This window comes from Tupaia chinensis, unplaced genomic scaffold (assembly GCF_000334495.1).
Source record: "Tupaia chinensis unplaced genomic scaffold, TupChi_1.0 Scaffold000605_1, whole genome shotgun sequence".
In the NCBI taxonomy this organism is placed as follows: Eukaryota; Metazoa; Chordata; class Mammalia; order Scandentia; family Tupaiidae; genus Tupaia; species Tupaia belangeri.
The window spans coordinates 2,776,733-2,804,118 of NW_006160123.1; the positions used below are offsets into that span (position 1 = coordinate 2,776,733).

At 46.5% G+C, this 27,386-nt stretch overlaps 1 protein-coding gene across 2 annotated transcripts; it reads left to right on the plus strand.

Annotated features, from left to right (window-relative positions):
* Window positions 1-27,310, plus strand: RMDN3 (regulator of microtubule dynamics 3). Of its 2 annotated transcripts, none has more exons than XM_006158687.3 (13): window positions 1-106; window positions 470-663; window positions 2,967-3,159; window positions 3,569-3,724; window positions 16,518-16,803; window positions 17,536-17,638; window positions 22,008-22,068; window positions 23,728-23,803; window positions 23,966-24,043; window positions 24,223-24,321; window positions 25,508-25,561; window positions 25,697-25,777; window positions 26,564-27,310. In XM_006158687.3, the coding sequence occupies exons 1-13, from the start codon at window positions 30-32 to the stop codon at window positions 26,615-26,617; spliced, it is 1,512 nt and encodes a 503-aa protein (XP_006158749.1). In that variant the 5' UTR covers window positions 1-29; the 3' UTR covers window positions 26,618-27,310. The 2 variants fall into 2 exon arrangements, with proteins under 2 accessions (XP_006158749.1, XP_006158750.1); XM_006158688.3 differs by having other exon boundaries at window positions 2-106; window positions 3,581-3,724.
* Window positions 27,311-27,386: the final 76 nt, after the last annotated feature.

The following is a 27,386-nucleotide window of genomic DNA, read 5'->3' on the forward strand; positions in this document are numbered from 1 at the left end:
CACCGCGCTTCCCAAGGTGCGCGGAGTTGATGGCGCTGTTTCATGACGTCACGATCATTGACAGCGTGAGGCCCTGGTGGCTGCTGCTATGGTGGCTAGCGGCTGGGTTGGGGTTCTGCTGGTTCCCTTGTAGGCCAGAGCCCTTTTGGGGGCGCGAGGGAAGCCAGGAATTTTCTGCCAGTGTTTGAGGCCGGGGTGGGGGTCGAAGGCCCAGAGCTGGATTCCGGGGTCTGGGTCAGGGAGTGTGTTGGAGGGGAGGTACGTCCAGGCTGAGCGAGAGGCGCGGTGGTCATGCGCAGGGGATTGACGGAGCCTTCGGGTCCGGGTTGGGGCTTGGGTAGTCCGGAGCCCAGGGCCTGGGCAAGGGCCTATCTCCTGGGTTCGCCCCTGTGGGTGAATGGACCAGGCTTATGAATCCCTCTCCCCCTTCCTCCTCGCGCCCGCCCCCGGTGGCTTACGCGGGCTGCAGGTGCAGCATGTCTAGACTGGGGGCTCTGGGCGGCGCCCGCGCGGGGCTGGGACTGTTGCTGGGCACCGCCGCTGGCCTTGGATTCCTGTGCGTCCTTTACAGCCAGCGATGGAAACGGACCCGGCGCCATGGCCCAAGCCAGAGCCTGCCCAACTCCCTGGACTACACGCAGACTTCAGAGTCCGGACGCCAGGGTAGGAGTCGTTCCTTTGAGACCGTGGTCACCTGGGGTCCAGGGTGTCTTTGGCAGAGCCTGTGGGACAGGGCAACAGACGGGGTGGCTGAGGGTTTCATTGTCTTTAGAAAGCTCATTGAAAATGAAAGCAGTCTTCATTTTTAAAAAAAAATCCCCTATATTCATGTATTGTGAAAAAACGATTAGCTTTCACTTTTAATTCTGGTCACAATAGTGCTATGTGTATTAGAGGCACTTACTTAGTATTAGGTGAGGTGTGCAGTAAGTAGAGAGAGTCCAAAAATAAAGGGCAAAAGGAATGACTAATCTTGTTGGAATTAAATTTGAAGTGAAATTGGAGACTAATCCAAGTTTCTTTTTATCCTTATTTGGAAATCAGGATTTTAAAAAATTGTGTAATTTTCCTGAGGTTGTCAAGTCAGCCACAAGGCTGAGTCTAAGTGGACTTTACAGCATGGGGTTGGGAGCACAATGCATGCAACTGAAGCTGAATGTGGCTGGAAGCCAGCCACAGCTGAAATGGATGGTGCTTTTAAGTTTGAACAAAGTAGTGAGGGCTAGTTCAAACCACGCCCCCATCTTTGTGTGAGAGGAGCATTTAGATTCTCACCCTTGTTCATTGGAAATGAGTGTGTTCTCTGATTACCATTGTCAGTGCATTGGAAAAGTTAGTTTTGGAAGAGTTTAATTTGTTGAATACTGTACTAAAAGTGAAAAACAGAATGGTTGTAAGGTAATCACCATAAAGGTACACAACTAAAAGTACATCATAAAGTTGAAAAATCAATTCAGGCACAATCTGTACGAGATATGCTTGTCTTCCCTTCTCTTTATTTTGTTTATTTGTAATTTATTTATTTTATGCCAGAGGGTGTGTGTGCTTGCCAGAGGGAGAGAGCACCCTTGCCCCAGTGGGCCATGGTCATGCCACAGTTGCTTCTCCATTTCTTCCAACAGTCGGAATTTTGGGCACACATGCACACATGCCCAGGTGTTTTACAAGCCAGGGTCAGGACTTGAACCCCAACGTCAGCCATGTGGGGTCTGGTTCTCTTAATCATTAGGACATGGGGCCAGCAACTAAGTGAAGTTCTTGGAAGTGAAGCACGTAGTTTTCTTTATTAATTTAATTTTATTCATCATTATTATTTTCAGTTTTGACCAGAGAGAAACAGAAAGAGAAAGTGAGCCTCCAGGTCCAGGACTTGAACCACAATCAGCCATGTGTGAGTCCAGTGGCTTAACCACCATGCCGCCTGCTGGCTCCCATAATTTTATTCTTTGTGAAGTCAGAGATCAGAATTTGAGCTCACTTTGAGCTGTGGGTTGGTATTATTAACTGCCTGGTATTTGGTACTATGTGGTATGATAAAGGTTTTTCTTTTTCTTTTTTTCCCTTCATTTGCAAAGGGTATGTGTGCTCGCCAGAGACAGACAGACAGACTGACGGGGGAGAGGGAGAAATCACCCCTCAATGGGATGTGGTCACACTGTAATCCCTGTTTCTCCATCCTGTTGGGATTTTGAGTACACACATATGCCTGGCATATTTCTTTCTTTCTTTCTTTCTTTCTTTCTTTCTTTCTTTCTTTCTTTCTTTCTTTCTTTCTTTCTTTCTTTCTTTCTTTCTTTCTTTCCTTCCTCCCTCCCTCCCTCCCTCCCTCCCTCCCTCCCTTCCTCTCTTCCTTCCTCCCTTCCTTCCTTCCTCCCTTCCTCCCTTCCTCCCTTCCTTCCTTCCTCCCTTCCTTCCTTCCCTATAGGGTACGTGTGTTCACCAGAGAGAGACAGAGAAAGAGAGAAAGTGAGAATGCAAGTCACCAGGTCTAGGATTCGAACCACAGTTGGCCATGTACTTTAACCACTATGCCACCTGCTGGCCCTGCTTGGCATGTTTTCAAACTGCCAGGTCCAGGATTCAAACCATGCAGTTGGCCATGTGGGATCTAACTTCCTTAACCACTAGGCCATAGGGCTGGTGCAAAGGCTTGTCATTTACTCTAGCAAGGCAGCTGTCCTGCCTTCTAGGTCCTGCACTCTTATAAACATTTCCATTATCTGCCATTGTGTGCAGCATTGCTGAAGCGTCCTGGTGTGGAAGGTTCTTAGAGCAGAGTTCTTGTTTAGCAGTTGGGGCCTTGCCTTAGTTTTGTTCTACGGTTACCTGGGACTGGAACAGATGCTATCCGAGCCTCCAGGGTATACTCTGTAGATTGAACTTTAATGAGAAACAAGTGTTCTTGAATTCCAGGTATGAGATAATTTCCTCACTATGTTCTGTGTCTCCTGTCCCCCTTCCTTCAGTGATGCTATTGCGCACTGTCCCTGGGGAGGCTGGAGATGCTGCGGTGCTGCCCAGCCTCCCACAGGAAGGGCAGGAGAAGGTACTGGACCGCCTGGACTTTGTGCTGACCAGTCTTGTGGCACTGCGGCGGGAGGTGGAAGAGCTGAGGAGCAGCCTACAAAGGCTTGCTGGGGAGATCGTGGGGGAGGTCCGGTGAGTAATGCTGCTCGTCTCCTGCTTTGTCCCTACCTCTCGACTTTTCCTGCCCCTACGCCCTTTTCCATAGACATGTATTTGGGCCTTTGTTGTCTGTTTCTAAGCAAGAAGCCAGTTTGATAGCTTCTAATTTGGAGGGAAGCTGTGCATTTGGTGCCTTGCACAAGCTCCTTGTTGCTCTTGGGCCCTCATGGTCTGTTGTCGCAGCTGGAGTTTGTTCGGCCCAACCTGCCTCATCTACAGTGCAGGCTGGGCCCAGGGAGCTGCCCTTTTTCTCTCCTGAGGGTTGTGACCCAGGGTTTTCTCTGCACTTGACCCGTTAATGAGGCACAGTAGTAAGAGTCTTCCCCATGGTGAGGGGAAAGACTAGCTGGTTGGGCCCTAAATGGTACCCTCTGGAATGGAGCCTGCTTTTCAGATCCCACATGGAAGAGAACCAGAGAGCAGCTCGGCGGCGAAGGTTCCCATTTACCCGAGAGAGGAGTGACTCTACTGGCTCTAGCTCTGTCTACTTCACAGCCTCCTCGGGAACCACGTTCACAGATGCTGAGAGCGAAGGGGGGTGAGTTGTTTCTCCTGGGCAGCTGTGGCTGCAGTCAGGCTGCATTTGAAAAAGCTCTTCCTCTGAGGCCCAGCCGTGGTGATGCATGTTTCTAAGACATGTTGGGACCACCTGGAGGCCTGTGTTTAGTTCCCTGCCCAACCCGAGGGCTGGGCATGGTGAGTGGGCCTGAATCCCAGTGGCCTGGGGGACTGAGGCTGGAAAATTGTGAGCTCGAGGCCGGCGTAGGTGACATAGCAGGACCCTGTCTGATAGAGCTCGGAGGCTGAGGTAGGAAGATTGTGACATGGTGAGACCCTGTCATGGAAAAGTATTTGTAAGGGTAGCCAGCATGGTGGTAAAGGTGAACGGATCCCAGATGGCCAACTGTGCAATCAAGTCTTGGACCCGGTGCCTTGAAAAACATGTTGGGCATGTCTGCCCAAATCCCGAAAGGAGGGAGAAATGGAGAAGGGATTGTGCAATGTGGGATTCCCCTGGGGGTGGGGGTGCTTTCTCACTTTCTCTCTCTCTCTCTCTCTCTCTCTCTGTTTTTCTCCAGCAAGTGCATGTGCCCTCAGGCAAATTACAAAAATAAAATAAAGAAAAATAAAGTATTTTAAATTAAATATTCAAACCAAGCTGCTACAAAAAATTTTTGGAACAAGGTAAGGTTATAAATAAATATATATAACTACAGGACAGTTGAATAAAACACAAACCTGTCCAGTTTGTATCATTCAGACAAATGAAAATGTTAATAGTGGTTTCTGCTTGCATATGTTATTTTCCTATGAGTCTCTTTACATAGTTATGATGGTATCTTTTTTGTTAGTTTGGGCACTTTTCTGTGTTATCACCAGGACTTTTTAAGTGCCATTTCATGACTTCATGCTTTTCCTTGAGTGGCTGAGCTGGGTATACGGAAACCTCTAAGCACGAAGTGGACTCCTTTCCCTGGGAGCTGCCCTCTTCCCATAGCGAAGCCTTGCTCATGCTCCTGTGGGTCTTTATAGGTGGGGGATGGCTGGCTGAGTTCTCTGTGGTCGGCAGGTCTGATCATAGGCCTTAGTGTAAGGTGGGTTAGCAGACAGGAGGCATGGACAGCTGCTTCCAAGCCTGGTTGGGCCAAGGGCTTTTTTTTTTCTTTTTTGTGAGGTTTTTGCTACAGGGCGCGTGCACTCGCCACACAGACAGAGACAGAAAGCAAGAAATCACCCCCCAGGGAGGATGGCCATGCCAAAATCCCTTCTCCTCCATTCTCCTATCAGGATCTTGGGCACGCACGCACACGCACCCAAGACTCGAACCTTAGTCTATATGGGAGTCCAGCGACATAGCCATTATGCAAACTGCTGGTACCAGGGCTTTTTTATTCATAAATCACTGTAGCATTGCGAGACTTTAGACCCAGGGACAGAGTCTGACACTGTCACGGGCAGAACCTGCACTTGTCTCCTGCTAGCTCATCATCCAGGTGGCTTGTGGGAGGTCTGGAATTTGAATTCTTTTATGGCCTCCACTGACCTTTCTTCTTCCTCAAAAGGTTCATGGAGAAAATGGTCAAGCCTTATGCCAGGCCAGCATGATTGATTCAGCTATAAAACATGCATATAGAAACTATAAGATAAAACCAACCATACCTATGACCTTTGTGGGTTGTCCCTCTTTAGCTGAAACACCTTAATACTAGCTACCTTTTATTCTTTACTTCCTCCGACAGACATTTCAGAGGTATTTCCTTACTTAGTCCTTATTATGGTCCTGTGTTGCAGGTGCTGCTTTTGTTTCCTGGGTAGAGAACTCAAACCAGTTCAGGCTGTCCAACTGCCAGGTGCAGGCTTAGCCTGTCTGATGTGAGGCCCTTTCTGACAGCTGGGCCTATCTGCAGGGATGTGAAGGTGTGAGGGTCTGTGACTTCGGTGGTGGCTTGGTCGTCAGAGAACCCAGGGGCTTTCATGGGAAGACATGTTACACATACTTTGGGAGTTCTTGCCATTCAAGCTGCCGTAGTTCGCTGCCCAAGGAGGGCCTGAGGCATAGTGGTAGGGTTTGTTCAGTGTATCTTACCCAGGTCACTGCAGCCTTGATACCTTGTTTGGACTATTATATATTCTCCTGCTCTGCTCATTTAGTTTTCTAAGTAAAGTAAGAAGATTCCTTCCCTTTCCTTGTCACTGCTTTCCTTGTTCACTAGTGCTGGATTTGATTACTCAGTTTCCTCTTGAAGTAAGCAGTTTGGTAAAGAATTCCAGTCCTCTATTGGAGACTACTGTTCCTGAATTGTCTGATCTCTGTTATCTGTGTTCTTGAGGTTTGGAGAAGCAGATTTTTTTTTTTACTCAGTGTTCCTAATGGCTCTGGACTGAGAGATGCTTGTAGAGGCTGTATTAGAGGAGATGGCGAAAGTGAAATTAATATTTGACACATCTGGATTGAGAGGATGAAGTAGTTGATAGTAGGCACTGAGACTTTTTTCTTTTTAAAATTTGCTATAGGTTGTATGCATTCACTAGAGAGAGAGAGAGAGAAAGCAAGCATCTCCCCCGGGGGAATGGCCATACTGCAATTCCTTCTCCTCCACTCTACTGTTGGCATTTTAGGCATGCATGCATACATGCCTGGTGTGTTTTTCAAGCCACTGGGTCTGGGACCAGAAATGGTGTAGTCAGCCATGTGAGATCCAGCCACCTTAACCACCACACCATTGGCTGGCCTCAAGACTTTTTTCTTATGATGGAGAGGGTGTGCACGTGCACGAGAGGTGGGAGAGGGAAGGGAGGACACCTTTGCAAAGTGGGTCTTGTCATTGTGGGACTCCTTTTCCCAGTCCTCTGGCTCTTTGGGATCCTGGGGACCTGTGCACACCTGATGTGTTTTCCATCCTGACCAGAACCAGCTTGCATTAAAGCACCAGCTCCTCTGGCGAGATTTCCCCAGGCATCCAGCCATGGGGGGTTGACTTAACCTCATCTTCATTTTTACTCCTTCTTGGGCATTTATCACCTCATTCAGGTTGGCTTTTACCTTCCCCGACTGAGTCTCTCAGGGTCAGGGCCCATGCCTGGTCGTCTCTGAATACTTCATGCTTAGTTCTTTTAATGGGTTTAGGAGTTGAAGGACACTTTAGCCAAGAGGGGATGCATGTTCAACTGACTTCATTATGGAATTTTGGGCTGTCCTTAAGGAACAGTAGCGTGCTCCGAGAGAGGGAGACTTGGCCCACTGTGGGAGCAGTGGGTTCTTCCTGAGTACATGGGTCCAAAGGGCTTTTCCAAAGGCCTACAGTGGTCCCTGGCAGATCTCAGAAGCCTCAGAGATGTTAAATAAAAAGGCCACCCCCCATCTGGGTGGTTGGTACTTTTGGAGGTGGATGTTGTGAGAGAATGGCATAAATGTAGGAGCCTTGGCATGTGATAAATCTCTTTTCAGGTCCTAAAATCCCTCAAGACTGAAGGTGGGCAGTGGGGTTTGATTGGTGGGGCAGAGCTCCTTGAAGTGGGGCTGAGGTGAAACCAATGTCCTCCTCACCATGCTGGCTTGGCTGGAGCTTCACTGCCTCACAGTTCTTCTCTGAGCAGCAGCAAGGTCCCTCCTGACCTCTGCTTCTCCTTGGCTGTGTGAGTGCCAGCCTTTAGGACTCAGAGGGATGGCAGCATGGCACTGCCTCCTGATCTCGGCCCAAGGAGACTGAGATGCCTGCACTCTAGCTGCATAAGAGCAGAGTCTCTCCCTGAGTGCTGGAGGCAGAGACACCTGATAGACCAAACAGGGAATAGGGTCTCTTCTTCTTTCTTGCAAAGGGAGACAATGAGAGTAAGCTGTCCACTCCAGATAAACCATTTTGCCTTTGGGGCTGGTTGGGCAGAATAGACCTTGGTCTGATTTTTCTCATTCAGGACAGGTTATTGTCCAAGACTTAAGCTCAGTTGGGAGTTTCAGAAGGTGGTCCCTGTGAGGTCTCATCATTTCCTAGGTTGGTGGTAAAATCTGATGTCACTTTTCCTATGTCTTTAATTTCTTTTTAATTTAATTTTATTTATTCATTCATTTATTTTAATTTTACTAGAGAACTAGAGAGAGACACACATGGAGAGAGAGAGGAAAGTGAGAAAGCAAGCCGCCAGGTCCGAGATTTGAACCGTGGTCAGCCATGTGGGAGTGTCTAGCACCTCAACCACCATGCCACCTGCTGGTCCCATATGTCTTTAATTTCTAATGTTTTTACTGCAAACTGCCAGAGGGGAAAAATACTTGGATAATCTCTTAAAACTACAAGGTCAGGGGGCCAGTAGGTGGCATGGTGGTTAAGGGGCTGGACTCCTACATGGTCGGCCACGACTTGAGTTGCAGAACCAGCAGCCTGAAACTCACACTGGGTACGTGTGCGTGCGTGCCCCAAATCCCAAGGAGAATGGTTTGCAGCATGGCCATTCTCCCTGGGAGGTAATTTCTCATCTTCTCTCTTTATGTCTCTATGTTTCCAGTGAGTGCACACACCCTGTAGCAAAAATCTCTCTCAAAAACAAAAACCAAGAGGATCTGTCTATGGTGACACAGGCCGCACAGACCTCTGCAATGGCTGAGGCCACATGGGAGGCCCAGGTTTGGTTCCTGGCTTAATCTAGGCAGTCTGGTGTGGTGGTGTGTGCCTGTGGGCCTAGCTACTGGGAGGCTGCGGCAGGAAGGATCACAGTGTGGCAACTCCGTCAAAACAAACAAAGGAACATCTTGGGGCCAGCAAGTGGTGTGGTGGTTGGGGTGCTGGAATTCCCACATGGCTGACCATAGTTTGAGTCCTGGACCTGGTGGCTTCCTTTCTCTCTCTCTCTCTCTTGGTCTTTCTCTGTCCTCTGAGGCCCAGCCGTGGTGATGCATGTTTCTAAGACATGTTGGGACCACCTGGAGGCCTGTGTTTAGTTCCCTGCCCAACCCGAGGGCTGGGCATGGTGAGTGGGCCTGAATCCCAGTGGCCTGGGGGACTGAGGCTGGAAAATTGTGAGCTCGAGGCCGGCGTAGGTGACATAGCAGGACCCTGTCTGATAGAGCTCGGAGGCTGAGGTAGGAAGATTGTGACATGGTGAGACCCTGTCATGGAAAAGTATTTGTAAGGGTAGCCAGCATGGTGGTAAAGGTGAACGGATCCCAGATGGCCAACTGTGCAATCAAGTCTTGGACCCGGTGCCTTGAAAAACATGTTGGGCATGTCTGCCCAAATCCCGAAAGGAGGGAGAAATGGAGAAGGGATTGTGCAATGTGGGATTCCCCTGGGGGTGGGGGTGCTTTCTCACTTTCTCTCTCTCTCTCTCTCTCTCTCTCTGTTTTTCTCCAGCAAGTGCATGTGCCCTCAGGCAAATTACAAAAATAAAATAAAGAAAAATAAAGTATTTTAAATTAAATATTCAAACCAAGCTGCTACAAAAAATTTTTGGAACAAGGTAAGGTTATAAATAAATATATATAACTACAGGACAGTTGAATAAAACAGAAACCTGTCCAGTTTGTATCATTCAGACAAATGAAAATGTTAATAGTGGTTTCTGCTTGCATATGTTATTTTCCTATGAGTCTCTTTACATAGTTATGATGGTATCTTTTTTGTTAGTTTGGGCACTTTTCTGTGTTATCACCAGGACTTTTTAAGTGCCATTTCATGACTTCATGCTTTTCCTTGAGTGGCTGAGCTGGGTATACGGAAACCTCTAAGCACGAAGTGGACTCCTTTCCCTGGGAGCTGCCCTCTTCCCATAGCGAAGCCTTGCTCATGCTCCTGTGGGTCTTTATAGGTGGGGGATGGCTGGCTGAGTTCTCTGTGGTCGGCAGGTCTGATCATAGGCCTTAGTGTAAGGTGGGTTAGCAGACAGGAGGCATGGACAGCTGCTTCCAAGCCTGGTTGGGCCAAGGGCTTTTTTTTTTCTTTTTTGTGAGGGTTGTGCTACAGGGCGCGTGCACCCGCCACACAGACAGAGACAGAAAGCAAGAAATCACCCCCCAGGGAGGATGGCCATGCCAAAATCCCTTCTCCTCCATTCTCCTATCAGGATCTTGGGCACGCACGCACACGCACCCAAGACTCGAACCTTAGTCTATATGGGAGTCCAGCGACATAGCCATTATGCAAACTGCTGGTACCAGGGCTTTTTTATTCATAAATCACTGTAGCATTGCGAGACTTTAGACCCAGGGACAGAGTCTGACACTGTCACGGGCAGAACCTGCACTTGTCTCCTGCTAGCTCATCATCCAGGTGGCTTGTGGGAGGTCTGGAATTTGAATTCTTTTATGGCCTCCACTGACCTTTCTTCTTCCTCAAAAGGTTCATGGAGAAAATGGTCAAGCCTTATGCCAGGCCAGCATGATTGATTCAGCTATAAAACATGCATATAGAAACTATAAGATAAAACCAACCATACCTATGACCTTTGTGGGTTGTCCCTCTTTAGCTGAAACACCTTAATACTAGCTACCTTTTATTCTTTACTTCCTCCGACAGACATTTCAGAGGTATTTCCTTACTTAGTCCTTATTATGGTCCTGTGTTGCAGGTGCTGCTTTTGTTTCCTGGGTAGAGAACTCAAACCAGTTCAGGCTGTCCAACTGCCAGGTGCAGGCTTAGCCTGTCTGATGTGAGGCCCTTTCTGACAGCTGGGCCTATCTGCAGGGATGTGAAGGTGTGAGGGTCTGTGACTTCGGTGGTGGCTTGGTCGTCAGAGAACCCAGGGGCTTTCATGGGAAGACATGTTACACATACTTTGGGAGTTCTTGCCATTCAAGCTGCCGTAGTTCGCTGCCCAAGGAGGGCCTGAGGCATAGTGGTAGGGTTTGTTCAGTGTATCTTACCCAGGTCACTGCAGCCTTGATACCTTGTTTGGACTATTATATATTCTCCTGCTCTGCTCATTTAGTTTTCTAAGTAAAGTAAGAAGATTCCTTCCCTTTCCTTGTCACTGCTTTCCTTGTTCACTAGTGCTGGATTTGATTACTCAGTTTCCTCTTGAAGTAAGCAGTTTGGTAAAGAATTCCAGTCCTCTATTGGAGACTACTGTTCCTGAATTGTCTGATCTCTGTTATCTGTGTTCTTGAGGTTTGGAGAAGCAGATTTTTTTTTTTACTCAGTGTTCCTAATGGCTCTGGACTGAGAGATGCTTGTAGAGGCTGTATTAGAGGAGATGGCGAAAGTGAAATTAATATTTGACACATCTGGATTGAGAGGATGAAGTAGTTGATAGTAGGCACTGAGACTTTTTTCTTTTTAAAATTTGCTATAGGTTGTATGCATTCACTAGAGAGAGAGAGAGAGAAAGCAAGCATCTCCCCCGGGGGAATGGCCATACTGCAATTCCTTCTCCTCCACTCTACTGTTGGCATTTTAGGCATGCATGCATACATGCCTGGTGTGTTTTTCAAGCCACTGGGTCTGGGACCAGAAATGGTGTAGTCAGCCATGTGAGATCCAGCCACCTTAACCACCACACCATTGGCTGGCCTCAAGACTTTTTTCTTATGATGGAGAGGGTGTGCACGTGCACGAGAGGTGGGAGAGGGAAGGGAGGACACCTTTGCAAAGTGGGTCTTGTCATTGTGGGACTCCTTTTCCCAGTCCTCTGGCTCTTTGGGATCCTGGGGACCTGTGCACACCTGATGTGTTTTCCATCCTGACCAGAACCAGCTTGCATTAAAGCACCAGCTCCTCTGGCGAGATTTCCCCAGGCATCCAGCCATGGGGGGTTGACTTAACCTCATCTTCATTTTTACTCCTTCTTGGGCATTTATCACCTCATTCAGGTTGGCTTTTACCTTCCCCGACTGAGTCTCTCAGGGTCAGGGCCCATGCCTGGTCGTCTCTGAATACTTCATGCTTAGTTCTTTTAATGGGTTTAGGAGTTGAAGGACACTTTAGCCAAGAGGGGATGCATGTTCAACTGACTTCATTATGGAATTTTGGGCTGTCCTTAAGGAACAGTAGCGTGCTCCGAGAGAGGGAGACTTGGCCCACTGTGGGAGCAGTGGGTTCTTCCTGAGTACATGGGTCCAAAGGGCTTTTCCAAAGGCCTACAGTGGTCCCTGGCAGATCTCAGAAGCCTCAGAGATGTTAAATAAAAAGGCCACCCCCCATCTGGGTGGTTGGTACTTTTGGAGGTGGATGTTGTGAGAGAATGGCATAAATGTAGGAGCCTTGGCATGTGATAAATCTCTTTTCAGGTCCTAAAATCCCTCAAGACTGAAGGTGGGCAGTGGGGTTTGATTGGTGGGGCAGAGCTCCTTGAAGTGGGGCTGAGGTGAAACCAATGTCCTCCTCACCATGCTGGCTTGGCTGGAGCTTCACTGCCTCACAGTTCTTCTCTGAGCAGCAGCAAGGTCCCTCCTGACCTCTGCTTCTCCTTGGCTGTGTGAGTGCCAGCCTTTAGGACTCAGAGGGATGGCAGCATGGCACTGCCTCCTGATCTCGGCCCAAGGAGACTGAGATGCCTGCACTCTAGCTGCATAAGAGCAGAGTCTCTCCCTGAGTGCTGGAGGCAGAGACACCTGATAGACCAAACAGGGAATAGGGTCTCTTCTTCTTTCTTGCAAAGGGAGACAATGAGAGTAAGCTGTCCACTCCAGATAAACCATTTTGCCTTTGGGGCTGGTTGGGCAGAATAGACCTTGGTCTGATTTTTCTCATTCAGGACAGGTTATTGTCCAAGACTTAAGCTCAGTTGGGAGTTTCAGAAGGTGGTCCCTGTGAGGTCTCATCATTTCCTAGGTTGGTGGTAAAATCTGATGTCACTTTTCCTATGTCTTTAATTTCTTTTTAATTTAATTTTATTTATTCATTCATTTATTTTAATTTTACTAGAGAACTAGAGAGAGACACACATGGAGAGAGAGAGGAAAGTGAGAAAGCAAGCCGCCAGGTCCGAGATTCGAACCGTGGTCAGCCATGTGGGAGTGTCTAGCACCTCAACCACCATGCCACCTGCTGGTCCCATATGTCTTTAATTTCTAATGTTTTTACTGCAAACTGCCAGAGGGGAAAAATACTTGGATAATCTCTTAAAACTACAAGGTCAGGGGGCCAGTAGGTGGCATGGTGGTTAAGGGGCTGGACTCCTACATGGTCGGCCACGACTTGAGTTGCAGAACCAGCAGCCTGAAACTCACACTGGGTACGTGTGCGTGCGTGCCCCAAATCCCAAGGAGAATGGTTTGCAGCATGGCCATTCTCCCTGGGAGGTAATTTCTCATCTTCTCTCTTTATGTCTCTATGTTTCCAGTGAGTGCACACACCCTGTAGCAAAAATCTCTCTCAAAAACAAAAACCAAGAGGATCTGTCTATGGTGACACAGGCCGCACAGACCTCTGCAATGGCTGAGGCCACATGGGAGGCCCAGGTTTGGTTCCTGGCTTAATCTAGGCAGTCTGGTGTGGTGGTGTGTGCCTGTGGGCCTAGCTACTGGGAGGCTGCGGCAGGAAGGATCACAGTGTGGCAACTCCGTCAAAACAAACAAAGGAACATCTTGGGGCCAGCAAGTGGTGTGGTGGTTGGGGTGCTGGAATTCCCACATGGCTGACCATAGTTTGAGTCCTGGACCTGGTGGCTTCCTTTCTCTCTCTCTCTCTCTTGGTCTTTCTCTGGCAAAACTCATGTGAAAATAATAATAATAAATAAAGTTAAATAAAAATAATTTTAAAAAAGGAACATCTCTTTCCTTGTATTCACTCTCACTGTTTAAAAATATATATTTAATTCCATTTGTTATTATCACTGTTTTTAGAATTATTTTATTTAACTTTATTTATTTTAATTTGACCAGAGAGGGACAGAAAGAGCCAGGTCTGGGACTGGCAGTTGGTCATGTGGGAGTCCAGCTCCCCTAACCACCACGGAAAAGTGAGAAAGCAAGCTGCCAAGTCCAGGACTTGAACCTCAGTCAGCTATGTGGGAATCTAGTACCCTCAACCACCATGCCATCTGCCAGACCCATCACTCTCATTTAAAAAAAAAAAAAATTAGGTTAGGAAGATTTTAAATACCTCTGAAGTTCTTATAGATGTTCCTAGGGCCGTTTTTAGATGGGACCAAAGTTCCTCTTTAAAGAAATAATTACAGTGCTTGGCCTGTGACATTTAGGCTTTCTTGTATTGGGTTTATTTGTAGGTGTCTCCTGCCTCGCTCATTCATTTCTGTTTTGCTCCAGTGACAGGGAACTTACCCTTATTTTTCATTCCAGGGTGGAGGGCTTATCCTTGAACCACCATAAGATTTTCTCTGAGCTTCTAGGCTTTTTGGGTGACAGACCCTGATTTTCCTCCACTGAGTTTGGAAGGCTTTCTATCTGCTCTGGCCCCTGATATTCATACCTTCTCTCCTGCTGTTTTTGTCTGATTTAGTTGACAGAGAAAACATCCTAATCAGCTGGTGTTGTGGGCCAGGGTCCAAGAGAAACTAAACTCTTGAGTAGGCACATCAGGTTTAGAGCTCCTAGAAGCTACAGAGACATCTTCCTCTTCTTCCAGCTGCAGTGGCTACTTTATACTTTATAAGTGCCGTTTTATGCCCCCAAGGGCTACTTCTGTTGTGGTTTAGATTTGGTTGTTGCCTTGGATGGAAGTACAAGTTTAATTGAGCAAGAAAATGTGGATCTGTGTGGCTATCTATGGCCTCAGAAGCTGACACCCACCCATGTTGGTTCTGGCAGGTGCCTTTGGCTGATAAAGTAGAAATGATCAACAAATTTTTAGTCTTGTGATCTATCAATAAATAGTTCAGGAGATCACCTCCACCTACATCTTCAGGTTTTTATCATAAACGTTTCTCTATAAAAATACATGCTTACTAAAACAATCATATATTAAAAGGTAGAAGGAACCATTGATTCCTCCATTGAGAAATCCACTGGCAACATTTTATACATACCTTTCCAGGCTTTTTCTTGATTTCTTTTAGTTTACCAGACAGTAAGCTAAAAGAAATAAACTACACTTGCCAGAGACAGAAAGCACCCCCATAGGTACGATCACACCGCAATCCCTCTCCTGTTTCTCCACCTTCTCAGGATCTGGGGCATGCATGCATGTGAGCCCAGCATGCTGTTCAAACCACTGGGTTTTTTTTTTTTTTTTTAAACTTTTATCTACATTTATTTTATGCTGACTTTATTCCCGTGCCATAAGTTTTTGTTTTTCCAGTTTCTTCTGGGATATCTTTTTCTTCTGTGTGGCTTCCTCTTCTGGTTTAGGAACAATTTGCTCCTTTTCAGTCAAGATCATCTCTATGTGGCAGGGGGAGCTCACATAGGGGTTAATCCATATGAGCTCTGTACTTATGACAGCGGAGTCTTGGGTGCCTTGTTTACCTGAATGTGCTCAATGACCAGAGAATCTACATTTAACCCCTTAAGTTCAGCATTACTCTGCATTTTTAAGCATGTGCAGCAAAAATGCAGTACTCTTTTTTAGACTACCGACCTTGTGTCCAGCCCCACTGTTTAGCTTACCAATATCTACCAACTCCACCATTGTAACGATGGAATGGCACACACTGCTTCTGTAAAGTGACATCCTTCAGATTCTTGGTGGCTTTTTGGATATGCAACTTTGATGGCCTGGGCAGTTTCAGGAGTGATGTGAACCTCTTGATTTGCATGAATGTGGGGCTCTCTGGGTCAAGTGAATAACAAACCATTTTCAAAGATCACTTTGGGCCCCTTACAAGAAGAGCAAGCCACTGGGTTCTTTTTTTTTTTTTTAATAATTATTTTATTTATTCATTCATTTATTTTTTAATTTGACCAGAGAGAGACAGATGTTGAGAGTGAGAGAGAGAGGAAGCGAGAAAGCAAGCCACCAGATTCAGGACTCAAACCCTGGTCGGCCATGTGGGAGTGTCCAGCGCTTTAACCACCACACCAGCAGCTGGTCCCTGGGTTCTTTTTTTGAGAGATTTTTGCTCTAGGGCGTGTGTACTTACCAGAGACAGAAAGTGAGAAATCACCCCCCAGAAGGGGATGGCCCCATTTCAATCCCTTCTCCTCTAGTCACCTCTTGGGATTTTTAGGCACACACATATGCCCAGCGTGAGTTTTAAGCCACCAGGTCTGGGACTTGAAACATGGTCAACTATGTGGGAGTCCAGCAACATAACCATTTCACCATCTGTGGCTGGTCCCAAGTAGATGGTTTTGAACCATGTGGTTGGCCATATGAGATCCATCTGACTTAACCACCAGGCCATGGAGCCAGCCCTCTAGTCTTTGTTTTTTGGCAAATTTGGTGGTGGCTCCACAGGGGGTTCTCATCTTGGCCCTGTCACAGGGCCCCCAGCTAGTTATTCTTTCCCTCCCAGATCTTGGCCCACAGTTCTCATAGGAGGTTTTTTCTTTTCTTTTTTTGGGAGAGTTTTTTTTTTTTTTTAATAGGATGCATACACTCACCAGAAAGAGAGAGACAGAGAGAAATCACCCCCAAGGGGGATGGCCATGCCGCAATCCTTTCTCCTCCATTCTTCTCTCAGGATCTTGGGCACGCACGCACGCATGCACGCACACGCACACATGTGCCCAGTGTGAGTTTAAGCCAGTGGGTCTGGGACTCGAACTGTAGTCGACTACATGGGAGTCCAGCGACATAGCCATTACGCCAACTACTGGTCCCTCTCATAGAAGTTTTGTCTTGAAGACTAATTTCTGCCCTTAAGAGGGAGGGGTAATTCTTATTTGGTACTTTGGATAACAATGCCAGAGTCCCTCTTTGCCTGTGCGGGATGGACCCCAGGGGCTTTGGGCTATATATTGCCCTCCCTCAAGCCTGTCATTTACATTTTTCTGCCAGTTATACAACAGCCAATGCTGAGTCTGACTATGAGCGAGACTCTGACAAGGAAAGTGAGGACGGGGAAGATGAAGTGAGCTGTGAGACCGTGAAGATGGGGAGAAAAGATTCTCTGGACCTGGACGAGGAGGCAGCTTCTGGTCCAGTACCCAGTGCCTTGGAGGCTGGAGGCTCCTTGGACCTGGAGGATGTGCTGCCTCTCCTGCAGCAGGCGGATGAGCTGCACCAGGGCAGTGAGCAGAGCAAGCGTGAGGGCTTCCAGCTACTGCTCAACAACAAGCTGGCGGTGAGGTTCTAGCTGCCTGTTCCCTCTCCCTCCTCCCTTCCCCTTCAGCTCTTGACCTCCAGGGAATGAAAGCAGACCCATGTGGTTACTTTTCTTATAATATGACACGGGAAGGAAAATGGGTGAGATGGCCAGTTTTACATCTCTCAGGTTGCAGATCCTCTTCCTAGGAAGCCCAGTGTGGGCCCTGGGGCTGGTCTGAGAGTGCCTTCCCTTCTGGAGAGGTGGCAGTCCTCTGCCTCCTGTAAAAGTACTGCAAAGAGCTTGCCTCTCACTGTAGGGGAAAATGTGGAAAAAAGTGGACTTTCCCCTGTTCCTTTCCTGTTTCTGTAGAGGCAGAGCCCAAGCTGCCTGACCCACTTGAAGTTCCTTTTGTGAGTGACTACTGTACAGGTTACCCAACCACACTTCCTGTCTTCTCAGGTTTACTGACAAAATTTATGCTCACCAGGTGTAAATGTCTTCCCAGAGTTAGACTTCCCTTTTCTTGGTCAATTTCATATTTTCATGTTTCAATAAAAGACCTCCCATTACCTCTTCTTGGAGCTGACCTTTTCTCTTGGCAGTATTAGGCAGCCGGAATGCTCTCTGCAATCGTGCAAGCTTTTGGCTAGAGAGATAACCTGCTTTCAGAAACTGCATGTGGGAAGCCATGGGGTGGAGGGAAGGCCAGGGCTCCCATTTAAACAGTCAAGGGAAGAGGGGCCTTATCCTTTTCTGTTTGGTCTGCAGTATGGAAGCCGGCAGGACTTTCTTTGGCGCCTGGCCAGAGCCTACAGTGATATGTGCGAGCTCACTGAGGAGGTGAGCGAGAAGAAGTCATATGCTCTAAATGGTAAGTGCCAACAGGTTCCTTGCAGGAAGGTGACTGATTCTGGGAGTGGAGCTGGCTCATCTGCTTGGGGCCTGAAAACCACCAAGATGTTACTCCTCTTGAGGTAGAAAGCATGGTCTTTGCCTATATGCGAATCACGGTGACTGTAAAACACCAGTGCACGTTTTTAGTTGTATCAAATTAGTGTTCTTTTTTCTTACTCCCCAACCACAAAGAGGGGACAAAGTCTCCTTTCCTAGCCTGAGGCTTTTTTCTGTTACTTGAGAATTTGATTTTAATTATGTAACCTGTGGGGCAGGTGCTCCAAGAAAATGAGTGGAATGTATATAGCAAGAAATGGGTTGCATTCATTGATCACCTCTTAGTGTTAGTAACCAGCATGAGCCTTGAAGCAGAGATGGAGACAGTGGATAGTAGAGTGGTTGCAGCCAGTAGAGTGGTTGGTCTGACTTCCTGAGCTCAGCACCCCTTGGAAAAGTCTGCTGCTCCTGCTAGAGTGTCTTTAAAAGTCCTGCTCTGGGACAATAGCCTTTAGGAACCATGCTTTCTGGGTCTAAAGTTCATTTTGTTCTGTCCCTAAAAGCTGGACCATCAGGCCTGCAGGTGGCATGAGGGTTAAAGGTGTTGGACTCCCACATGACCAACTGCAGTTTGAGTCCTGGGCCTGGAGAATCGAAAATCACACCAGGCACATATGTGTGCATGCCCAAAAATCCCAGGAAGAGAATGGAGAAGAGACTGTGGTGTGGCTATGCCCTCTGGAGGGTGATTTCTCACTTTACCCCTCTCTTTGCAGCAGGTGCAGGTGCCCTGTGGCAAAAACCTAAAAATATATACATAAATAAAAGCTAGACTATTGGGGGCAGGCATCCTGTGGGATCTCAGGCCTTATCTTATCCACCCAACTGTCCTACCTTGTCAGGAACTTGGGGTGGGGGTCACATTATTTGCTGTCATTTTTTTTTTTTTTTTTTAGTGAGATAGTGCTTTGAAGGAAGGTAAAAACCCTTGGAGGCAATGTCCCTCATTGGTGGGGCCCTTGAGGGCCTTCTGTTTGGAAAGGAGGATGTAGAGTTCTTCACAGCCTCAGTTGTCTTAAAGATATACTTGTTGTATAAATACCATTGTACTGTTAACTATCACTCCAAAAAAGGAAACATTTCAGAATTGCTAGCCTACCACCCTAACACATTGCATTTGTTCCATTTCTCCATGTTCTCTCTCCTTTAATTATTTACTTAATTTGGGACCAGCAGATGGTTTAATGGTTACATCATTGGACTCCCACATGACTGACTACAGTTTAGGTCCTGGATTCATGCTAGGCATGTGTACAGGGGTGCCTCAAATCCTGAGAAGTGAATGGAAGAGAAGGGATTGTAGTGTGGCCACCCCCTCAGGGGGTGATTTCTCATTTCTGTCTCTATTTCTCCAGTGAACACATATGTTCTATAGCAAAAATCTCTCTTAAAAATTAAAAAAACAATTATTTACTTAATCTATTATTATTTTTTAGTACCATGAACCAAATTTCCTCACAAGGGGAATTTTATTGATTACTTAATTCCCTCACAAAACAACCAACTGTATTCAAATGAGGTGAACATTCACCTCAAGATTTTATTATCGGGAACCAGCAGTTAGCGTAATGGCTATGTTGCTGGACTCCCATGTAATCAACTGTGGTTCGCGTCCCAAACCCGGTGGCTTCAAACTCACGCCGGGCGTGTGTGCGTGCGTGCGTGCGTGCCCAAGATCCCGAGAGGAGAATAGAGGAGAAGGGATTGTGGCATGACCATCCCCCCTGGGGGGTGATTTCTCATTTTCTGTCTCTCTGTCTCTCTCTGGCTGTCTGGCGAGCGCACGCGCCCTATAGCAAAAACCTCTCCAAAAAAAAAAAAAAAGAAAAGATTTTATTATCTTCATAATACAAAATATGAAATTTAGATCTGTATCACTTGATCTTTCTCATCTTAGCTCCTCACAGTTCAAAATGCTTGTATCTCTTAAGAGCCAGAATTCTCTTAAATCTGCAGTTGGGCTCAATACATTCAAGCTTCAGGACTATCTTCCTTTTTAATTTTTTTAAAGGATTATTTTATGTAACTTAATTTATTTTTTTAATTTGACCAGAGAGGGACAGAGTGAGAGAAAGAGAAGGAAAGTAAAAAAGCGAGCTGCCAGGTCCAGGACTCAAACCGCGGTTGGCCATGTGGGTGTCCAGCACTCTTAGCTACCACGCCACCTACCAGCTCTAGGACAATCTTCTTAGTAGTTTTTGCCTTTTTCCAGAAAATAGGCTTAGACTATCCACCAAGGCCACTGGTTTCCTGTCATAAAGCCACTTTCACTGAGCATACAGAGAATCCTTGCCCTTTTAAATTTTTTTTGGAGAGGTTTTTGCTGTAGGGCACGTGCACTCGCCAGACAGACAGGGAGAGACAGAGAGAAAGCGAGAAATCACCCCCCAGGGGGGGATGGCCATGCTGCAACCCCCCTCTCCTCTATTCTCCTCTTGGGAACGCACGGCCCGGCGTGAGTCTAAGCCACCGGGTCCGGGACTTGAACCAGTCAACTACACAGGAGTCCAGCGACATAGCCATCACGCTAACTGTTGGTCCCAATCCTTGCCCTTTTTGAAGTGTCACGTTGTGAGGTTGGTGCTTGCCATACTTCTTACAGAAAGCTCATCAGGTTTTAGGGACATTCGCCAAGTTTGCAGGTATGCTATCTGCACAGAAAGCTATTACTGTTTTTATAGGTCATATGTGCTCACAAGGAGGGGAAGTGAGAAAGCAAGCTACCAGGTCCAGTACCTTAACCACCACACCACCTGCTGGCTCTCTCCATGTTCTCTTTCACAATTTTAATCAAAAGAGAAGTCCCATTTTGCAGTGCATACTTTTCTCCAGTGCATGGGCATTAAGGTCCTCATCTGAGGTCTATAGGTCGATACTTTAGGGTGAGCCTTGTCAAGAACTTCCATGTGTTTTGCTTTGATTTGTTAATCTTGGTGCATAGAAAACTTGGGTAAGACTAAGTGAAAATCACTTGTGGTAAGACCTCAGTCTTTTTGGCATAGAGCTGTGATTAATGTTTCTGGATCATAGATTTTTTTTAAAGAGATTTTTGCTGGGACCAGCAGGTGGCATGGTGGTTAAGGTGCTGGGTACTTACATATGGCCGACCATGGTTCAAGTCCTGGACCTGGTGGCTTGTCTTTTCACTTTCCCTCCCTCCCTCTCTCTTTCTGTGTGTATGTCTGTCTCTGGTCAAATTAAATGAATGAATAGATAAAATTAAATAAAATAATTAAAAAAGGTTTTTACTTTAGGGTGTGTATACTTGCCAGAGACAAGCACAGTGACAGGGAAAGTGAAAAATCAGCTCCCAGGGGGGAATGGCTACACCGCAATCCCCTTTCCTCTACTTTCCTCCCAGGATCTTGGACACACAGGCACATGTGCCCGGCGTGATTTTCTTTCCTTGTAGATGTTTATGCCTTAGGGTGCATGCACTTGAGAGAGAGACAGAGACAGACAGACAGACAGTGAAAGGGAAAGTGAGAAATCATCCCCCTGGGGGCATGGCCACACTGTAATCCCTTCTCCATTCTCCTGGGATCTTGGGCACGCCCATACGCCCAGAGAGATTGAAGCCACCAGGTCCAGGACTTGAACTGGAGTCAGCCATGTGAGAGTCCAGCAATTTAACTGCTACAATACTATCTGCTGGTCCTGGATCATGAATTCTTTAGAGAATTTGATCAAATGTATGCCTAATAAAATACAGACATACCTAAAATTTTAAATTTTGATTGTTGTTTGATCCTTTTTAAATTTTAGTTTTTGCTACAGGGTGAATGTACTTGTCAGAGAGAGGAGTGAGAAATCAGTCCCCAGGGAGGATGGCTACGCCACAATCCCTTATACTCCATTCTCCTCAGGATTTTGGCACACCTGCACACACGTGCCCAGCATGATTTTCAAGCCACTGGGTCTGGGACTCAAATCACCAAATTGGCCATGTGGGATCCAGCTGCCCTAACCCCTACACCACCTTTTGGCCTCATTGTTGGGTCCTTTCATATTCATATGCAAACATTTGCTTCAAGCACATTAAGTGAATGTTATAGAAAGGTGGCTGGGGCCATTGATGACAGAGAGATGGGGAGGCCAAGGGAAATCAAAGGTTATCTTTTGAGAAGCTATCTGTGGCTTTTCATCCTACTTAGGTTCAGGGCTATTCCACACAAGTCCAAGTTGGGCAGGGATTGGTGAGAGCTAAAGCAGTCATTCTTCCTGCAACCCTTCATGTAGAAATATGCACAGGAGCCCATGTCAACTCTGAATCTACCTTTGTCCTACAGGAAAAGAAGAAGCAGAAGCTGCTCTGGAGAAGGGGGATGAGAGTGCTGAATGCCACCAGTGGTAATAACACCCTGCAGGATTCTGAAAAGACCCAGCAAGGGCCAGAGAAGAGGAGAGCCCCTTTTTTCTCTGCCCTAGCCACAGGGGCATTTGCAAGAGGAACCAGGAGAGGGAGCTCTGACCTGAATTTCCACATGCCTTACCCTACTACTAGCCAGAGACCAGGGACATTTTTTGCAGGGAGGTGCCTTTGGGGTGAGGCAAGGGGGATAACAGGCTTGTGTCTGTTGAGACTTGGAGAAATGAGTCATATTTTAAGAATCATCCTAGGTATAAAACTTGTAGGTTCTTGGCTCCTCAGGGAGGCTGGGACAGTTTGCAGTTCCCTTGTCCTGCATAAGCACTTTTTCCTAGCTAAGTTGCCTGGCTGGTGGTACTTTGGCTTCTTTGCTTAGTTTGCATGAGGAAAAGTAGATGTTACCTCACCCACAGGAAGTTCAGTGGTCAATTTATTAGCTTACAAAAATATCAGCCCTTTTTGTGGTCTCATGTGAGGCCAACTTGCATGGTTCAGGGCCAGTGCATGACTTGGGGCGTGGTTACACACTCATCTAATGCGAACTGTATTTCTAGAAGGATGTTGGAGGGTAGAGTTTCACTAAAGCCTTGTTTTTGAAGACAGAAAATAGGAAGCTGGCTGGTTTGTTCCCATAGAAGGAGGACATAGAGGGAAGGGCTAAAATAGGTCCCTTTTTCCTCTGCTTCTAAGGCTCCCAAGTTAATATTAGAAACTTACAGTATTCCATCCCAATACGACTGTCCTAAGAGTACAGCTTGCCAGGTCTCAGTGATGCACTTGAATACATCCAAGGCTAATAAGACCCTCTTTAGGGTCCGGCAGGTGGTGTGGTAGTTAAGGGCGCTGGGTTCCCACATGGCTAACCATGGTTTGAGTCCCGGACCTGGTGGCTTGCTTTCTTACCTTCTCTCTCTCTGTCCCTCTCTGGTCATAATGAAATAAGTAATTCTAAAAAAAGAGAGAGACTATTTTAGTGTCTACTCAGAAAACAAAAGCAACATATTCAGATGTCTTCTGCTTTGATATTTATTAGGGTATACCTGCTTTTTATGTTTTTATGATACTCATGGCTATACTCTGAGAAAGGGGTTATTTGGACTGAGACCTTGCCTACATATTAAGTGTAAGGGATATTTACTATGGGGGATGTAGCTTTTCTGTACCTACTTTAGAGAACTGTAAGCCTACCATTGTGTTTACCAAAGAATACTAATTGGGATCACAGGTCTGTGAAGAAGGGGAATTATATACATATGAGAATTTTATTTTCAGGGCTGGTTCTGTGACCTAATGATTAAGGGAGTCAGATCCCACATGGCTGTTCAAGTCCTGGGCCTCATGGTTTGAGAAACATGCCAGGCATGTGTGTATGCTAGCTCAAAATCCTGGAGCAATGGAGAAGGGACTGTAGCATGACCAATCTCCCGTTGGGGAGACTTTCTCAGTCTTCCTCTCTTTGTCTTTGGTGAGCACACATGTCCTTTGGAAAATTAAAACAAAAACAAAGAAACAATTTTATTTCCAGCTCTAGTGGATGGAGGGGCAGAGGATAATGCAATTATGCTGAGAGTGGGAAGCCTGTTCTTGCAGGTATGGTGCCCAGTCTTAGTCCCTGAGCTTGCTGCTGCTTCTTCCCTTAGGTATGCAGTGCTTTGTGGTCAGCTGGCTGAGCATGAGGGCATCCAGAGACGCATTCAGACTGGCTTTAGCTTCAAGGTGAGGCCAGGCTTCTCCTCACTCCCTTGTATGTCTAGTCCAGATTCCCTGCTCTTTCCTAGCTCCTGTAGAAGGGCTTTCCTATTTGCCTCAATGACTTGCCTCTCTTCCCTTACCAACTCCAGTATCTGATGTTGGTTTATATTTACATTTTCCCATCAGGAACATGTGGACAAAGTCATTGCTCTCCAGCCAGAAAACCCCATGGCTCACTTTCTCCTTGGCAGGTGGTGTTACCAGGTAAGCTACATTCCAGGGCTTAATGTAAGTCCTCTGTGTCCTATGACACTGATCTCCTGGCTGAGAGGAGCAGGGTTCTCTTCAGCCTCGTCTGACTCAGGTGCCATTTCCTTTGAAAGCTCATGTTATTGGTGGTTGGACTCAAATCTTGTATTCACACCTTGATCTTTTGGTGGCAGGTCTCTCACCTGAGTTGGCTAGAAAAAAAAACCGCGACAGCCTTGTTTGAAACCCCTCTTGATGCCACTGTACAAGATGCCCTCCAGAGTTTCCTAAAGGTATTCGGGAAAGGAGGGGTAGACAGCAGTCAAAAATACAAGGGCAAATTTGCTTTTCTCAAGAATGTTATTTAGACCCTTAATGAAAGGAGTTTTTGCTATGGGGAAATTTTGTTTATCTGCCCTACGGAAACACCTGGAAAACTTATAAAAAATATAGATTCCTGGGCTGGCAGGTGGCATGGTGGTCGAGGGTGCTGAACTCCCAGATGGCTGACTGCAGTTCCAGTCCTGGACCTGGTGGCTTGGTTTCTCTCTCTCTCTGACCCTCTGGTCAAATTAAAATAAATAAATAGTTAAATAATAAAGTAATTATTAAAAAAAAAATAGATTCCCAGGGCTAGCTTGGTGGCACAGCAGTAGCACACTATTCAAGGGTTGCTAGAGCTGTATGGAAGATCATAGGTTCTGCTCCCTGGTTGACTTGTACATGTTGGGCATGTGCGCCCGTGATCCTGGCTGGCTAGGGGATAGCAGTGTGAGACCTGTTGAGGGTGCTTGTCCCTTCCATTCTCTCATGAAAGAAATAAGCCTTAAAAAAAAAAAAAAACCTAGGAAACCAGCAGTTAGCGTAATGGCTATGTCACTGGACTCCCGCGTAGTCGACCGCGGTTTGCATCCCGGACCCGGTGGCTTAAAACTCACGCCGGGCGCGTGTGTGTGCGTGCCCAAGATCCCGAGAGGAGAATGGAGGAGAAGGGATTGCGGCGTGACCATCCCCCCTGAGGGGTGATTTCTCGCTTTCTGTCTCTATGTCTCTCTCTGTCTGTCTGGCGAGCGCACGTGCCCTACAGTGAAAATCTCTCCAAAAAAAAAAAAAAAAACACCCTATAATTAAATACACACACACACGTGTGCGTGCACTCTCTCTCCCAGACCCACTGAATCAGTCTCCAGGTTAGGGTCTGCAAATCTCTCATAAACTTGAGACTTACTTGAATTTGGGAACCTGTTACTAACCTGTTACCTGTTCTTTTTCTCTCTAGGCTGAAGAACTACAGCCAGGATTTTCCAAAGCAGGAAGAGTACTATAATTAAATACACACATACACGTGTGCGTGCACTCTCTCTCCCAGACCCACTGAATCAGTCTCCAGGTTAGGGTCTGCAAATCTCTCATAAACTTGAGACTTACTTGAATTTGGGAACCTGTTACTAACCTGTTACCTGTTCTTTTTCTCTCTAGGCTGAAGAACTACAGCCAGGATTTTCCAAAGCAGGAAGAGTATATATTTCCAAGGTAAATTTACCTGCCTACTTCAACATAATGAAAATATTTATGTTGATGATTTATCTGGAAACTCCTGAAAGCACACATACTCAACCACTGCTAGTCTTGTATTTCCCACATATTTATACTGTTATGTCTTCTCAGTGCTACAGAGAACTAGGAAAAAATTCTGAAGCTAGAAGGTGGATGAAGTTGGCCCTAGAACTGCCAGATGTCACTAAAGAGGTACTCTTTTAATTACGTTTTTAAAATACTGGGTCACACCATTGTGTCATCAGGTGACCTCTTTTCCCCAGACATCTTATTTCCCTAGGAGAGAAAGCAATGGAGGCAGTCACCCACCCCGACCCCCAGAGGGTATGCGTGCTTGTCAGAGAGAGACAGGAAGAGGAAAAGGCACTCCCTGTGGGGGATAGTCATACAAGTCCTTTCTCCATTTCTCTCTCCTTTTGGAATTTTGGGCATACACGGCAGATACACATGCATGTGTTCCTCAAGCCACCTGGCCAAGACCTAAACCATGAGGTCAGCCATATGGAATTCAGCCGTCTTAACCACCACACCACAGAGCTGGCCCATGCACTTTTGTATACATCTCACCAAGGAAAAGAGAGATTCCATAGGCTCTAGGCTATCCAGAGACAGGAAGAGGAAAAGGCACTCCCTGTGGGGGATAGTCATACAAGTCCTTTCTCCATTTCTCTCTCCTTTTGGAATTTTGGGCATACACGGCAGATACACATGCATGTGTTCCTCAAGCCACCTGGCCAAGACCTAAACCATGAGGTCAGCCATATGGAATTCAGCCGTCTTAACCACCACTCCACAGAGCTGGCCCATGCACATCTCACCAAGGAGAAGAGAGATTCCATAGGCTCTAGGCTATCCTGGAAAATAAGGAAACAATCCAGGAAAAAAAATCAAAGGGGCCCTCTTCTCAGGTACCAGTGGACTGAGAAAATGTTTGGTCCTAGATTTTGAGTCTTAAATTTGTTCTCTTTGTCTCCCTAGGATTCAGCTTTCCATAAAGACCTGGAAGAATTGGAAGTAATTTTAGGAGAATAGTCACATTTCAGTGGCCTTCATGACTGGAGGGATGGCACTACATATGGGGGAAGAATCAGGACTTTTCCCTGTACATCCCCATTGAGATAAGGAACCCAAGCAAGATTGGTTTAAGGAGTATCTGGACTCCTGGGTCAGATTGCTATTCACTACCATTCCACAGCTTAATTTATTCTAATCTCTTAACTAATCTAAAATTGGGGAAGTACTGTGTTCTCTCCCTTAAGTGAATTCTTGAAAAATCAAGAATATTCTAGCATCTGCCATAGGGGTAAGTGTGGGTAGATCCCGCGCTGTGAGAAGTAAGGACTAAGTAAGTAGCAGCACTGCCTACCGACTGCTGGTGAGGTGGATGAACTTGAAAGAGCTACAAGAACAAAGCACAGAATTGGTTACTTTCTCATCTTTTCCACTGAAGAATAATCAGCATGTATATATACGTAGTTCTAAGATCATACCCTACCTACCAGGGTAAAAGGAAGGGGTAGAGCAACCACTGGATATTGCCCTCTTACACCTATCATGTGGATTCTACCTGTGTTCCTGGGCTGAGGGGCTGGACCACTGACTTCTAGAATCCTGGTGCTCTGGAATGACAACAGTGGCATAGGGTTTATGATACTGTGAAACAAGCTGAGGCCTGGAATATATTTTGATACAAAATTTAAATAAACCAAATTTGATTAGAAATTACTGTATTTTCCTTTCTCTTTCAGTTCAAGCTCTTTTTTTTTTTTGAGAGATTTTTGCTATAGGGCGCGTGCGCTCG